The sequence below is a fragment of the Bemisia tabaci genome, chromosome 8, assembly GCF_918797505.1.
Source record: "Bemisia tabaci chromosome 8, PGI_BMITA_v3".
NCBI lineage: Eukaryota > Metazoa > Arthropoda > Insecta > Hemiptera > Aleyrodidae > Bemisia > Bemisia tabaci.
In genome coordinates this window covers 19,565,158-19,582,020 of record NC_092800.1, presented here as the reverse complement: position 1 = coordinate 19,582,020, position 16,863 = coordinate 19,565,158, and the positions used below count along the sequence as shown (strand labels likewise).

At 37.1% G+C, this 16,863-nt stretch overlaps 2 protein-coding genes across 2 annotated transcripts; both read right to left on the bottom strand.

Moving 5' to 3' along the window:
- Positions 1–1,886: 1,886 nt before the first annotated feature.
- LOC109044475 (coiled-coil-helix-coiled-coil-helix domain-containing protein 2) lies at positions 1,887–5,983 on the bottom strand. Its single transcript, XM_019062204.2, has 4 exons — positions 5,749–5,983; positions 4,085–4,247; positions 3,418–3,646; positions 1,887–2,209 (listed from the first exon to the last, which is right to left on the bottom strand). The coding sequence occupies exons 1-4, from the start codon at positions 5,781–5,783 to the stop codon at positions 2,199–2,201; spliced, it is 438 nt and encodes a 145-aa protein (XP_018917749.1). The 5' UTR covers positions 5,784–5,983; the 3' UTR covers positions 1,887–2,198.
- Positions 5,984–7,175: 1,192 nt separating this feature from the next.
- On the bottom strand, positions 7,176–16,777 carry Nup54 (nuclear pore complex protein Nup54). The gene is made up of 11 exons (XM_019062205.2): positions 16,500–16,777; positions 15,642–15,893; positions 15,037–15,237; positions 14,023–14,316; positions 13,633–13,783; positions 13,020–13,162; positions 12,448–12,603; positions 11,431–11,687; positions 10,395–10,514; positions 9,815–9,928; positions 7,176–8,905 (listed from the first exon to the last, which is right to left on the bottom strand). Exons 1-11 carry the CDS (start codon positions 16,507–16,509, stop codon positions 8,771–8,773), a joined length of 1,833 nt encoding a protein of 610 aa, XP_018917750.2. The 5' UTR covers positions 16,510–16,777; the 3' UTR covers positions 7,176–8,770.
- Between the last annotated feature and the right edge of the window lie 86 nt (positions 16,778–16,863).

Below are 16,863 nucleotides of genomic sequence, written 5' to 3'. Positions count from 1 at the left end.
GTCCTTTTTTGTTTCTCTTTTCATGACCATCCTGGAAAAAGGACGGGGTAGCTATTGCGTCTAATATACTGAGAAGTGTAGCGGCTAATTCCACTTTTGTCAAGACTTTAATGTAACTTGAATATGTGTTCTGTAGACACGAGAATTCGGGAAATCAAGAAATCTGCTACAGACACCAGCAATCTCTTCTAACATTTAGAGACTAACCTCTCCTCTGTACTCTTAAAACTTCTTCTGCACCCCCACTGTACTGCCATGCTAAGGAAGAACGCCGTGTGAACCTTCAGGCGTTGCCAAATTTTCTTTGATTAAACACGAATTCCCTGGTAAACTTATGAGTATTTTTCTTCAAATTTTTCACAGAATTTTGTTTGTATTTTAATCTAAAGTTCCTGAAAATTTCAAGCAAAAATATTCACATTTTCCCTCCAAAATAAACATTTCATCAAAGGAAATTTGGCAACTCTCGAATGTTCATACGGCGTTCTTCCTTAGCACGGTAGTGTAGGCCTATGGAGTCAGAGGCCCTGTAGGCTCAATTTTAATTTTCAAAATTTTGTTACTGGTCGATTTCTCATCATGATGAAAATGGATTAATTTTTGAAACAGAAAAATGCGTAATTCTCTTAAGAGGAGCAAAACGGAGGAAATTTTACAGCCCTCTATATCCTCTGGTGCTGCCTTTGCATCCCCCATAGGCCCATGGGACGGGGGCTCTCTAGTCTCAATTTTACTTTTCAAAATTTTGGTACTGGTCGATTTTTCATCATGATGAGAATGGACAGATTTTTAAAAAAGATAAATGCAAATATCTCCTGAACTTTTGGTTAGTGGAGCAGAACCGACATTTTTCAGTTCTTTATATGCCAGAGACTACTTCATGAAGTTTAGACCAGAAAATCCGGGATCCATCTAGGAATGAAAAACTTTAAGGAAAAACCGGGTGGTCTGTTCCAGAAACTGGGAATCTCTTCTTCAAATGTTTGGAGACTAATCTCTCCCTTGATTTCATTTGAATTTTCCCCCGGTTGAGTACCTTTTTCTATAGTCATTTGCCGAACATTTAAGAAAGTAATAGTGAGTTTGTTGGTGTAAAAACACAAATTGTGGTAAGGAAATTGTAAGAACCTATTGTTATTAAGGTTTATGTTATTGCACCTGAGCCACCATTAGTGACACCTTGAACCTTCAAATCATTAAAATAATAGAGAATATTCATTGATTAGATAATATAAACATCAGGGGCCCTTGTCAAATTGAAAATCCGAAAGTGCGTTAAAGAATCTTCTTAAAGATTAAAAAAACTGATGTTCATATCTAGGACTCCAAAAGATTATGTTTTCAATTTTCCCCAAGAAAATCTTGGCAAAGTGGAAGGAAACTTCCATTCCTTTGAAGGGAACAAACTCCTGAAAATCAGGGAATGAGCATAGTCAAAATATTTAGACATCATGCTTGAATACCTGATTATCTCTTGGTCGTTTTGCAGGCATCTGTAATTGAATCAGTGAGAACGAAAACACACCAACTCGGTAGCTTGAAAATGCTCAATTTGCATAAAAGACAGTCAATTTTCATGAAGGGAACTGAAGTTAGCGCTTCTGTTCAGACCTGGACCTTTAAAGTGTCCTTAAGTTTTTGTCTTTCAGTACCAAAAATCTAACTTCTTCACCTAGAAGTGAAGTTTTATGTGTATTTTGATTGTTTTCATTTTTTTGTTCTCTCTGATTCAATTGACTTAACATTTTTGAAGTTCTTAAATGAATGAATGCATTAAGAGGTAATTCCTCCCAAAATTAAAAATCTGATTAAGTATGAGTTCTGAACTATTAGGAAAAAAGATTTTGAAGGAGGAGGGGGAGGGGCGATCAAAACAATTGAAACAGTAACTGTAAGTTCTTCGTTTTATTGTTCTATAGAATTACAGGTCTTGAACACTCTTTTTTGATCAACATGTTAAACTGTGAAAACGAATCAAGCCTGGGATGTTTGTTTGATCAAGAAGAACCTCATTACTTTAAACTAACAATTGGTAAAACAAAACGCAGAGAAATTGAAAACAAAATATAAAATTGATTATTCCCAAATCATTTGCTGGATCTTTATTCTGCTGAGGTTGGAAGCAGAAGCAGGGTCTCAGAAAAGCGTGGAACTAGGAGGTCTACGGTTATTAAACGCACTTTCTTCAACCTATCACATTACATGGCAACTGAAACAAAAAACAATTCAATTCAATTAGAAGTTCGAAAGAAAAACAGACCACCAGAAATAAAATGAAGCCTTAAAGTTAAACTATCAAGAACTCTTGTAACGGTATTTCTCAACTTCTATCATATCACCTTGTATGAAAAATCTTACTAAGTACAGGTCCGTTCATAAAATACACAATTCTGAAAATCAGATTTTTGGACCCCTTCTGTCCCTTGTAATGTACTCCTATGCAAAGTCTACAACCCCCCAGAAAGTTGCCACCTCGCATTGATTTTCCACCTTCGATTTTCGAAAATCGGCGCTACCGTCCATACCAGAGAACGTACGCACCTATGATACAGGCTCAGACCCTCTCCCCCATAGAGCAGTAAGCATTTTATGGATGAAATGGATTCTTAACAATCCCATGCTAGAATGGTCGCAATTCCTGGGAGGTTATTTTAGAGCTGAGACGAGGTTAAAATCCACTCCCACAATGTGAGAGGCTTTGTTTGTGGCAGGATGAGTGGGGCATTCACTTCCACAGAGGTTTGTTAGCATTTCGTTCAACACTGAGGAAAAAGTGTTCATTTCAAAGGGAGCAAGAGACAAGAGAACGCTTTTTATGATGACACGTTGGCATAATCTTTACGTTACTCAACAATTTAAGAGCATAATAATAATAAATTAAGCAAGTCTAGGAGATGGAATGAGGCTTTCTTCCAGGTGAGGAGCGCAAAATCTCTTGCCAAAAACTGAAACTCTCATTTCTTGCACCATTGTTGTTTGGCTAAATTGTATGTAACGTTTTTGCATAAAATTCGAGAGGATGGCTTTGAAAGGAATATTTAAAAATTCACAAAAATGGGTAACCAACTCTCGTGTTTTGTCATCATCCAGATCACTCTTGACAGTCGAAGTCAATAAACTCTGCCCCAAATTTGACCAAAATTATTACTTTTCCCTTAGAGGAAAATTTTTTTTTAAATATCAGACCTTTCCACTGCTGAAACACTGCAAAAGCCAGTGGTGTTCCCCCTGTTTTCTGCAAGTTCCCCTATTTTTTCCTGTTATTGCAAAGGTTCCCCCACTGCTCATAACTTCGCATGATGTTGGGAAAAGTAGGCACCCTTGTCAAACTGACCTATGAAGATTGATCTTGTAATTGAAATAAGCTGTTCTGACAAATAGAATGGACATTCAGAATACATTTGAGTAGTTACTTACCACCATTGGCTTCCTTGCAAGCACGGATGGCTTCATTGAAACCGGAGCAAAGAGAGAGATCAGACTGGCTCTCAGCGCACTGGAGGAACTGCTTAATTTCCCATGAGCATGGTCCAGTTTGTTGGGCTGGCTGTTGGTACTGCTGGACTGGAGCAGCTGCCTGTTGCTCCGCTGGCTGTCTGTCACCTCCGCCGAATCCACCGACAAGAGCATGTCCAACAGCGTGTCCCTACACAAAAATGCAGACATAGTATTGAACAGTTGTCTAAGGATTCCTTAAGGTTCAATTAGATTTTAGATAGAGATAATAGCGAGAAGTGCTTACGTGGGAAACACTGCTTTTCTCCAAGCATCTGGACTAAACAAAGAATACTTACAGAGAACTCCGCAATTTTGGAATACACTTTAGCAGAGTGCAATGCACTACCATTTAAAAGTTCCAGTGTTAATTTTTTTCCCTGTTATTTTTTTTTCCTCTTTTCGATTTTCCACCCTACAAAATCATCTTAAAAATCCGATAGAGTACCAGTTGTAAAACCAGCTAGTATTAAGGGAAGTCATTGTTCTCGATATTAAATCAAATGTATGCATGAATTTCAATTGCCAGTATGGCGAGCGTGCTTAACAGGGAGCACTGAGAGGATAATAGCTTGAGGAGGCAACTTACGACAGCTGATCCTACGGCAACTCCTCCAGCTGTTGCAGCCATTTGTTTGAAGAGACTAGGCTGCTGGGGCTGGGCCATGGCTGGTTGAGATGGGGGTGGTTGGTGTACAGCTGGCTGCGTTGGGGCAGCACGTGCTGGGGCAGCACGAGCTGGGTAGGATCCCCTGCAAAAGAAAAATTAACATCAGACATGAGCAATATTAGAATAGAATGGCTTGCTTCCAAAAGTGTGTTATTCTACTGCAATGTTTCAATTCTACCTTACATATTTTCTCTGATAAAAGAGAACGAACAAAGATATTCATTTAGTGATTTTTAAATTCTTTCCTGGAGGAATGGAATTAAGGAACTTTTCTATCAGGCGTATAGGCTGACATCCTTTACAAAAATTAAAATACAAAAGAAGAGTTAGGATTGGACTGTTTACAAAGCAAAGCACTCATATATCAAAATGCAAAGTAGGTATGTTGGAGGGTAAAACTAGCTCCTTGGGTAACAAAAGAGCTTGAGAAACTGAAAACTTTTAGGGACAGTTTTCAGTATGAAAAGAGAATACTTCTGTTCAGATTGTTCAGAAACTTATTTATCGTTTTTTTGTATGTTTCGAACGATGTCAGGAAAAAAATTGTATAAAAACATTAATTTTACGACTAGGAAAGAGCTCAAAGCAGTTTAAATCTGAGATTGTGAATGAAATTTCTCCATTTTCAAGAGCATGCATATTCATCAAAAAGAAGCAGAATAGGATCAATTTGTTTTGTAGAACAGTGAGGTTATCTAAAATGGAAAATAGTAAAATCTCGAGACTACTACTGTGCAATATTTATGAGTCTCCAATATTTAATGCGCTAAAAGATAGAAAAAAAAATGAATTATCAGTGCTTGCAAGTCCTTCATGAAAATGAGTTCAGGCACTACAAAATCATCATGAATATGCCTCACCAACGAGAGAGTAGATAAAATTCATTGAGGGAAGGAAGAGGACTGACTAGAAGCGAATTGTAAAGTAAACCAGCGTGGCACTATTGGGACGACTACCATTACCACAATATAACCTCTTTCGTGGGATATCAAATGGATGATCCAATTACGAGAACAAGTTTTCAACTGTTGGCCTTGCCACACTTTCAGAGTGCCTTCAATTTTATTATAGCATTGAAAGTAAACGCAGGAAATAAAAAAGCAGATCTTCTTCCTCACTCCAAGAGCTTGTGGAAGAACTTCAGTAACATGGACTTAACATTGAGCGCATGGGAATGGGATCATTATTCATTTGTAATGCCACATTTTCTGTCAGGACATTCAAAAGCTTGAAGCGTAAGAGACAAAGGTTCTACTCGAAAGGAAATTTTTACGCCAAATGAGAGCAAATTTAGCGAGGCAGTCAGTTGAAGAGGCTTATTGAACTTTACATCGTAAGGTGAAAGTACAAGCTCACGGTCCCATTGAGCCTGATTGAACTAGGGGGTATCTTAATATCCTACAACTTGGATAAATTAGAAAAACTAGTGCAATTGTTCGTGATACACTAATTGGGAAATTCTATAAATGAGAATCATCAAGGTTCCAGATTTTTAGGTAGAAAAGAAACCTGACAAAGCCATGCAGAGTGGCCTAGGGAGTGGGTCAAAGAAAGGCATCTAAAAATCGAGTAAAAAGCTGTACCTGGAGGGAGATGGAGATCGTCCACGTCGTGGCATATTGCACTAGTAAATTTGAAATTGAAAAAAAGCGAAAAAGCTCTTTAAAATTTCAACCGAGAACGTGAGAATCGCACGAACAATAAATTCACCTTGAGGCTTCACTTATCAGATTATCAATGGCTACCGATTCTAGAACAGTTCGCATGCAGCTGCGAATGGCGTGGTTGCCAAGTTGAAAATCTCTGATTACGTCAATGAAATGTCGATGAATCACACCGTTTCATCGCAAAATTTCGGTTTTAAAGTGAATTAGTGGATAATAAACAAAAAAATTACTACAAAAAACCCAATAAAAAATGGTCCTATGTGAAAATGAAGGGGTAAATTGTTTGCGAAAATGTTCAGCTGACAACTATGGATATGACGTAGGTTACTTTTTACGTCATCTATGTTTTGGCAAAAATTTCAAAAGTTCGCATAACACCGAAACTGAGGCGGATTACGCAAAAAATGTCATTTCTGCACGGCGCCAGGCCTCGGCTTATGATATTTCAGGCTTGTGTTCTATGGAATTCAAAAATTCAGCAGATGTGCCAAAAAATACGAAAAAGATAGTGATATGGCAAAATTTTTTCTCACTAATTTTCGTGATGCAATCTCTTTGCATCATGCGGTGCACTTTATGATTAGGTAACAAGGTATTGCACTTGATTACATCAATGTCAAGCAAAACAACTTTAAACTCCGTAGATAGTTTCGTCATGACACTAGCCAGTATTGTTTATTTATACAATCCATTCCAGTCAGAAGGGGATATTTGACTGGGAGAGAGAGAGAGCCAAACACAGTCAAAAAATGACGACTGGTGAGTATTCGGTTGTTATTTCGGCACAGAAATAGCTAGGGGATGAGGGGCAGCAGTTGGGGAGGGCAAGGGATACCAATAAACCCTCCCCACTTTTAAGAACCTTAAAAGCCGCTTTTGAAGGGTTAATTTGATTCAATTTAAGGAGATTCCTTGAAATACCCTCCAGCGAATTCTGCCTCAGCCGAATAAGTCCTCCCTCCCACCAAGATTTGGGTGTAAGGACTAGTAAAGAGGCTTCCTATACAGTGGAGAAAATGCATAGAAACAACGAAAATGTATTGTTGTGAGATCACCCTTACAAGAAATACAACATCTAAATATTTGACAGATTATTTCAATGATGTTTTTTGCCTTTCTTCTTTTTTTTCATTTTCCCATCTCTCACGGTTGAAAAGGCTTCTGTCCGTCTCAATAGATAAATTTTCACACCTACCTGGTTGAAATTTACAAGGATAGGGTCTCATTTTTACTTTTGTGTTGTATTGAAAATCATTGGTAAGTATTTGAATTTTCTGCTTGATTGCTCCTCATGCAGGGATTTTCTTTTGAAGGTATGTAACTATTTTTTTGAAAAACACTAATTTCCATTAATTAAAAAATTTTATTCATAAAAACTAATAGTACAATTATTTACCATTCATTGTTTTGAAAAAATTGAGGTTGGACTGACGTACAATTGAAATACTCACTGGCGCAAATAACCAGTTTAAAAACTTTTGGTCAACACTGAAAACATTCCCATTGAAAAAAGAAATAAAGTTGGCAGAGAAAGAATTTGATAGTACCCCCATTACTTCTAGAATTGGCTATAAAAACCATCTTATTTAGATGGATTACATTCACACGACACCAGATCAGAAAAACTTCCCATTTACTACTTTTCTAAGCTGAATAGTTTCATTAACAAAAGGCAGTTATAATCACAGACAAATCAAAAACGGACCCTTACGTTTTACATATAGACTAAAAAACCTCATAAATTTTCTGATAAATTCACTGTGATTATTAAAAATTACATTTGTATTTTCTGTAAAATTTGTGACAAAAATGAAACATGAAACAAATGCATGCGTGTGCAAATATTAAAGAAGTGGAAAAAATTGGACGAATGTTACCTAATTTCTCCTCATTTTTTTATACTTTTGTAACAGAAAACTAAACCACAGAAAGCCTTAAAACTTTCTGTGAATATAAGTAATATAAGTCAAAGTGTTTTTTTCAGTTTTTTGAAGAAAAATTAACGTACAAGGGGAATCAGGCAATTTCTGATGTAGATGGGCTGATTCTTTTCAATTGTGCTTAATTGTCTAACGACTTTTACCTTCTTAATTTGTTTGAAATGTTTCAGTGCTTAAGTCATTAATTTTGATTCAATTACATTGTAAAAAATTAATTAATTTTATGGAGCTTCAAGATAAAATCTTCTGAGAAAACAAAGAGAGTGGTTTCTGGCAACATAAAACGGATGCTTCTTGCAGGAATTCTCATGAGGATTTCATCAATTCCGACAAGAGGCAAGTTTTGTGTTTTTTCCTTTTTTCTTATACTTAAAACTAATGTTTTTTCTCAGAGACTCCATCAGGGAGCTGATAATGAAATGGACCATTGAACAAGGTACAAATTGACTTCATTTTGCAATAAGGATCTACAATTTATGGCACATCTGTAAAAACACTCATGTGCATAGGGTAACTAATGGTCCATATGTTGTTTCTAAATTGAGCTAGATTTCGTAGTTCCGAGTTGCAAAATGTAGGCCAAATGTAATCATTCTGGTAAGTGTTTCCTCTTCAAACTTTCACATAGAGCGCAATTCCCCCTATAGCTTAATGAGACTAACGTCTAACCAAGATACGTACTATCGTTTTCATTCAGCACTGGTTACAAAAAATTTGAATTGCCTGCTCTTGTCTAGGGTCCATTATCTTAGGGAAGAAAAATAGGAAAAGTTACATCTTGGACTAAAAATTAAACTGTACACAATTACAAAGAGTCAAAAATGAGATTAAATTCGAAACGTAATATAAATGTAAAAAGAGCCTATCCATTGCATCGACGAATGTTCGCCTTTGGGTCTGAAATTTTGTATCAACAAAACACAGATGAGTTGATAAAAAGTTCCAACGAGGTCTCTTGAGGCAGTCGGCAGGCGTGGCATACTTTCAATTCGGAATCATCATGAAGCCCCAGATGGACCAGCTTTGCAAGCTTTTAGTTCCCTGAGTCCTTCACACATTGTTTTGATGTCCTCTCGGTCATTTTTATAAACTTCTATGAGTTGCATCATTCCATTTTGTTCCATTTGCAAGAACTGAAAACAAAATTTTCAAAAACAACATTAGTTGACTTTGAAGGATTTTTAGAAACAAACAATGCATAAAGAAGTGGTATTTTATCACATTTTTTGTTGTGAATAAGTACAAGATTTATTCAATTCTATTACTTGTTCATTTGAAATTTATGAATTAATTTAATACCTTTAATTTTAAAGGATCGCAATAACTGCCTGAAAGATATTCCAGTTCCAGTGTGCTTGCAACATAGGTTAAAAATTGCATTGATCTGGGTTAGTTAAATTGAATTAAATTCACTTTAATTCTGATTTACTGAAGTAAAAGGTTTGTTCTGAATGGTGTTCCGACTTAAAGGTACAATTCAGGAGTTATCTTTGCTAGCAGGCCTAATTTTTAAGTCATCCACAAATTTTTGGAGGCCAAGATGCTTTTTTGGCATCCAATTACCTATGATGGCACATAGAACTTTGCGAGGAGCACTGATTTAGATTAATAGTTTGCTCCTTCGAGAAATTGTAGTGGGTTGCGTCCGACTATTCTCAATGCCACTTTTGGCCAGTATTCCGAATTTTTAGGCGCCAAAGTCTCATTTTCAGGAACATTTTGCGCACGATGCCGAGTGACTTTTGAAAACTGGTTCTAAGTTAGCGGTCTGGTTCCTACAAAATTTATCAGTGAAACAAAAACAAATCTGTTTTAAGAAACAGATACATCCTGTCAGCATAACTCTAGGATAAGGCTCCTCCTGTGTATAATCCACTTCATTCTTGTCCAAAATAAATTATGAGAGTTTATTCGCTTTGTTCGGGCTGACTTCAATAGAAAGTTTGGGTGCGAAAAGCAGTTGACCTAATAATCTTTACCTTTCAACCGAGCTTGATACCTGTTTTTAAAAAACTTCAAGGTTGAAAAAATAATTTTCTTACCTGTTTGATATCAGTTTGCATGCTGGGATCCATAATATAACGGCCAGAGGTGCCAGTAGACGCTGTCTCATCAAATTGCAATCGCATCATTGCCAGTAACTCATTCAATCGACCCTGCATCAATACATGTAAGTTAATTTAATGAATTTTCTAAGAAACACCTCTAGATGTATATGCTTTCAATTTAAAAAAAAAAAAAAAAAAAAAAAAAAAAAAACACCTTTGATGTATTATTACACATCTTTCCAAGATGTTTGAAAACTTTTTTAAATAATGCAAACTTAGGTGAGCAACGAAAAGACTTTGAAACTGAGGTCAAAAATGTGTTGCTCGAAATTTTTATTCAGATGCCATCAATTTGCCATTAGTTTCCCCACATGTTTGAAGTCAGTTTGCTGTTGTCGACCATATGAGCCTAACATGGCCTAACAAGGACACTACAGTGTCTTGCGTATTTGCCCGATGTGGCATGGAATAAATAGGTGAACAAAAATTTTATGAAGAAATTAGGAGTGCGACACAATATGCGATTGACTGACAAAAATGAGTCATGAAATGGGTAAAATCAAGAGTACATTACCTTGAACTGAGAAGGCATATTAAGCTGATGGTGAAGACTTTCTAACCGACTACACAGAGCCTCTTCTTCTGGTCGTAATGCCATTCCATGATTTCGTGTCATTTCTTGCTTCACAAGAACCTGGTAATGCAAAATTTAAGGATAAGTTCTATTCTACTCATGGTATAATAACAGATGCAGGGCAGGTTATAAAATAAAATTAAAGAACATAAAACTCCATTTTGAACTTGATTTTCCGAGACTGTTGGAGATTTCGAATCAAAGTCACCAGAGAATCAATATTTTTTGCAGGGGACATAAAGTTCAAAGACGCTGACCGTTCGATGCGATCCGATGTTTTTGCTTTGCAGTCATATTTCCAATTTGCTTTACAGCCAGACGTCCGTACAATTATATGGCAAAATGTCGAATTTCAAAATAAAATGTGCACATGCCTGCCCCACTTTTTCATTTTCAGTACTAAAATAGAGGGGTTATTCATTTTCTAAATTGCCTCACAACCCAAGATTTGCCTCACATTTGCCTCGGATCATGAGATCGGGCATTGTCTGCACTGCTGGGCGTGAGTTCTTTTGGAAGGCAGAGATTATGGTACCAATGTTAAGTAATTTTTTCTGCATGCTTTACTATTTCCTTCGCATATGATTGTGCATTCAACTATTTCCTTTGAATAAAAGAGCATGTTACACAATTTCCTCCACCAAAACTAATGCACTCAGTAATATTCTCCTCAAAAAATAATGCATTTATTGATTGCCTCCACAAAAATGCCTTCGCTCTTCATTTTTTTTTAGGTGCCTTCACGTTGCACCTGCGATTGACCAATCTGGCACAACCTGCTGTAGTACAAGTGCATTTGCAGAGCACAGGAGAGGGGAGATAAATATTGCATGAAATGCATAACGATACATATAAATGCCTCGTGAGAGCCTACTAACTATCAAAGGAGAAGGGTAGAGATAAACAAATTTTAACTGAAGTAAGGTATTATCATTATAAATACAGTGCTACAGTAGTTTTATGGTATGACCCTTACCTTCAGCAGCCGGTGCTGTAGCTGTAACAGGCTTTGTTTATACTCCAATGCTTTAGCAGCGGTGCGGGTATGTTGAGCCTGCAGCTCTGAGATATCCTCCGCAAGTCTGTCCAAAAACGCTTGGTGCATTTTGTTCTCATGCTCTTGGCATTTTGAGCGCCAGCGGATAGCTTCCCATCCAACCAATGGCACAGGGATGTACTTATCTGGATCTGGGTTTTCTAGTTGAGCTTGTTTCCAAATTCGGGGATCAATGCCTGGAAAAAAATCATGGACTTGATTCGATAGTTTTTAGCAAAAGCGAAACAACTTTCTTCGCAAAAGAAGAGATCTGCTCGTCATAGAGGGCTCAGCAAAATTCTTTATTAGACAGATGGATTTAACGGGGATCGACTTGACTGCTTCCACATTGCTTGTGATTCAGTATTTTTTTTTTTTTTGACAGTGAACTAAACTACTTAACACCTTCGAACTTCTCGTGACTTTATCCTAGATTATGAAGAGTGATACATAGATTCTGTCCACAGACATTTCGCCAAAATTTCATGTTTCAGTGTCACTTGGTTTTTCAGTTTGAAAAAGAAAGCATCAGAGGAAATTGACAAATGTCTGGTGTGATTAGGCTGATTTGAATGGAATCCAGTACTATCATTGAAAACTTCCTTGGTGTCAACAATCTAAACTGAATAATTTAAAGGTTGGTTTCTATCGTGCGCATTTAGTAGCGAGAGGATTGAGCTCTGTCAAAAAATGATTATTTATTGAATCTGTTCTGTTAGTCGGTTCTTTTCTGCTTATTGGGAAAGAGCTTAATTACATCACAGAAAAGAACTAAGCAATCAGTTTTAGCTTTATTACCTCTATTTTTTTTCTCTCTTTCTTTCTAGCTAGATACAGCAGACCAACTTTTCATGAACTTTCATTTTGAATTTGTAATCATTCAAGTAACTAATATTATGTATAATCTATTAACAAAGACGAAATTACTCAAGATAATATAAATGAAGAAAGTCAAACCTGCAGGTGGATTTGCTAGATAATTTTTAACGGATTCATCATCAAGCGGACTAAAGGGGAAAAGATCTTCTACTCCCATGGTTGTGAGCTGTTGCTTCGGTACAGGTTGCATCATGAATGAAACGATTTCTGAGGAAGGAACTCTTCTGGTGGCACCTAAAATCAACGGCAGCTAATTAATTAAAGAATTACATCTTGCAATGTGTCTGTCTAGATTTTATGAAAAAATGGTTGAGACATGTACTCTTAGGCAAATGGAAGGCTCCCTAGAATCATACTACTTGTAACATCCGTCAGGCGGAGACCACCATCCATCTTAAAGAGAATTTAAAGATATTGATTAGCTATATGGCCCTTGATGTCTTTGCTTGGAACAAACTTCCAATTCAATGATTCTTGTGGAGCAATTAATTTCAGGCAAAAAAGTTCTAATCTGTTGATCATAGAACAATTTTTGCTAGAGATTTAACTCATGAGGTAAGACCAACATCACAAAAGGTGTACGAAACCTCAAAAGTGTTAGAGAAGCTTGCAGTAATGGATAAAATGATAAAAGAGAACACAATACTTACCAGTTTGTAATTTTTCTTCGACATAGAAAATGACTGTGCTCTTCGTCTCTGAGATTGGTTTAATAGAGTCAAAAATTATGCTAAGGTTTGGCTTGTTTCCAAAGAGAGCATTCAAACTTGTTTGCAATTGATTCTTTTGATTCCTGAGGAAAAAAGCAAGGAAGAAGTATAAGGAAATGACCCGACGGAGAGGATTTATGCAAATAAGTGAACATTTTCTTGAATATATGCTTATGAAAATTATGTTTCATTGTTGCAGAGCTTTTTTATGCTAAGGTCGCAATGAGCCAAAGAGCCCTTGGGTCCATAAGCCTTGATCGCAATTGATCTTTTAAAATAATGACTTGGTCTGGATGAGTTTTTAAAAGCTTGGTAATGACACAAACAGCAATTTTTCAAGGGGGAGGTGGGATATACAGGTCCAGAAGTTTCCTTAAAAATCACTAAAAATGGCGTTCTTTGAAATGTATAGATACTTGAAAACAATTAATAATAAAATGTTTTTTGGGGGAAAAAATCGATAGAATAGGAATATCAAAACATTACAATGATTAGAGGGAGTTTCTAGTTTCACAATCAATGTGTTGTTCAACAATAGTCAAGGGTGACTTACCTAATGTCTTCATCTGTTTTGTTAAACTGAAGGATTACTTGACAGTCTTTATTGGTGTTTGATGTTTTGCAGCTATAGCCAATCGCTTTAAACTTACACAGAGGATTTTGGGGAGTGTATTCGACGGGTGGAGTATTTTGAGCATAATAACCTGAAAGAATAAGAGATCATTTACATTCGAAGTCTTAGGCGACATACACAAATTTACAAGAATTTCTTCCACCATAATTGAACTGATTTCATTATTTCATTTATATTAGATTTCTCTGATGTAAGGAATCCAACAGTAGTCTAACTATTTAAATTTTCTGAACTGAAAATTACAGTGATCAAGGTCGTTAAATATTCACTGAAAAAACGGCATTAATAACTAAACAGACGAATTCAAACCTTTGCCAGTTCCCCAGAATGCTTGAAGGAGGTTCCACTTGGCTAGGACTTGATCACGTTCATCGCCAAAGATGTGACAGTTGAGGATAGAATTGACAACCAGCTCACTGTAGCCGGACGTCTGCTGCTGCTGCTGTTGTTGTTGCTGCTGCTGCTGCTGTTGCGGCTGACCAAAAAGTGATCCACCTCCAAGACCTCCTGTGGTTCCGCCACCAAGGGCTGAACCAAAACTGAAACTTGGCTGTGTGGTGCCAAGGGGTTTGTTGGCACCAAAACCTCCAAACCCAGAGAATCCTGTAGAAAAAATGGGAATGCACATGAGTGTGATATGCAAAAAGTTGTTGCTAGGCTCAACTCGTAGGAGAGATAAAAAAATTTAGATGATAGGAATTTAGAAAGATGTCAAACTAAGGCTGGAAAAGTGTCCTGTTTTGAAGTGTCATAAGGGTTAATTATTCAAAGTGAAGAATGTGAAAAAATCCTTACACCCATGCAATGAGTATAACCTCCTTCCCCTCAAAGTTTCATCAAGTAAAGTAAGCCTCAGAAAGATTTTCACTGAAACATGGAGCGTCATGGACAATACAGGCATTGGACATGCACTTTGCAAACGAAAATTTGAAAAGCGATTTCCGTTTTTCGCCGTCATCAACATTACATGGTCCGTTTCTTTCAAAAGCCCCCCCCCCTCCCCCAAAAGTACACATTATTTTCAACTAGAAATAATAATTTTTAAATGCCTATCTTGCTTTTTAACCTCAGCTCTGATACATGCAAAAAGAAATAATTTAGTTTACTGTAAACATAGGTTTTCCACAAAACAAGGAAATATTTTTTTCATCTTGGATTCCCTGTTAAAAAAAAATGCCGGTGTTTTACTGGTCAAATTGAATTTACAGAGCTAGTCTGATCTTCTGAAGGGTAGAAACTCTGGCTTAGGCTGAAAATTGAACATCGATCATTTGGAGGAGAAATAAGAAAAGGAATCCAAGGCTCAGAGATTTTTGTCCTCACCAGTGGTGGTTGTTTGCGTCTGACCAAAACCGGAGAAAAGCGATGCAGTTGTGGTGGCGGTGCCAAAGCTTGTTCCACCGAATCCAGTGTTTTGAAAACCAGTAGGGTTGCTTCCAAAGCCACCAAACCCAGTGGTTGGAGCTCCGAAACTTGTAGAGGTGGCTGTTGCTGGTGCTCCAAAGGTTGTCGTACCAAAAGTTCCTGAAAGAAAAAATGTTCTTTTCAAGATCGGATTTATGATCAGACTACATCAATCTGTTACTGAACTTTACTTAAGTTATTACTTACTGATGTTTTGACTTTCCCCAAAAATTTTAGAAAATATTTGGCTAGGGAGCCTACTATTAGGGGGATTTCATCATTTTTTGGGAGCCATACAATTTTAGAGTGTAACAGGAAATGTTGAAATCAGCAAAATTGCAAACTATTTTTTCGAACACAGCATTGGGTCAACACCTCTTACTTTTAGACACATTAGTCTCATGCCATCTTGCGGAGTTAGCACAGTGCTGGGTAACCTCCATTGCAAGAGGCTTTAACTGTTACCTGGTAGTGTACTCTGAGAAAAACTGAAACCATTTATGTTGTATGCACTCATTCTTTACCTGTTCCGGTTGTTTTGGGTTGGTTAAAACCAGAGAATAAAGATGGAGCAGAAGTGGTGGTCGGTGCAGCTGAGCCGAAACTTGTCCCAAAACCTGTGCTTTGAAAAGGACTAGCTGTGGATGCTGCACCAAATCCAGAGAACCCAGTCGTTGTTGTGTTCCCGAAGGCACTTCCTGTGGTACCTGCTGTTCCGAAACCACCTGCTGTTGATGCTGCTGGTGTGCTACCAAAGGCACTCGTTCCAAAACCACCTGAAAGAAACAAAGTCATTTAGAAGAGTTAAAGATTTGTGAGTAAACTGTAAATACAGAGAATCGTAGCTTGTGATATGTCAAGGCATGCTTTAGGGGAAGGACCTGCGAAAATCTATACTTGCCACAAAAAGGACATCCGAGGTTTCCGTATGCTACTTTGCGCTACTACTAGAGCTTGGGTTAAATAATTTGGTAGCTTCTGACTCTTTGATTGCAAATTTTTGCTTTTTGGCTGTTCTATAGCTACAAAGCATTGATCCCAAGGATGACAATATTCGAGTTTGTCCAGAAGTGGCTACCGCCACCCATGATATTGTCAACAGTCAAACAGTCTACTGTACAAGAAAGTCAAAAGTAAACAGATGCCAACAAATCGAATGCTAGTTCTAATTAGGGCTTGCTTGCTCTGCCAATCCAGGTCTACAAGTTATATTCATCACCCTCACGTAGCGAGAATTCTCAACTAAAACTACCAGACGGTGAATGAGGTAACAGCCCCTGCTACATGAATTTTGAGGACTTAAAGTGAGAGCTTTTGACCAGAGAGTTGACTAGTAAGTAGAAAATAATAGATACAAAGGAGCACAGGAAAAAATTTCTTACCAAAAGACATAATTATGAAAAATTGAAGACAGATAGGGTAACTTCAATTCTACAGAGTCAAAGAACATGTGAGATATCACAGCAAAGCCGAAGTTGCACTGATATAGATTTTGATCAAAAATTTGAGAATTAGCGATTTCAAATTCTCCATAATTGCAGTGAGATAGATAGAACAGAAAACACTGGGATAATTTAAAACTACTGAAGACTGAAATTGAACGTTGGAAATTTCAAATCAAATTCAAATAGCAAATACACGCTTCTAGGACAGTGAGTTAGTTTACTTGTTGAGGTTAGGTTACACTGATTACTTCTGACATATTCTGATGAGTCAATGATGAGTTCTAGTTGAGCTGATTAAAAC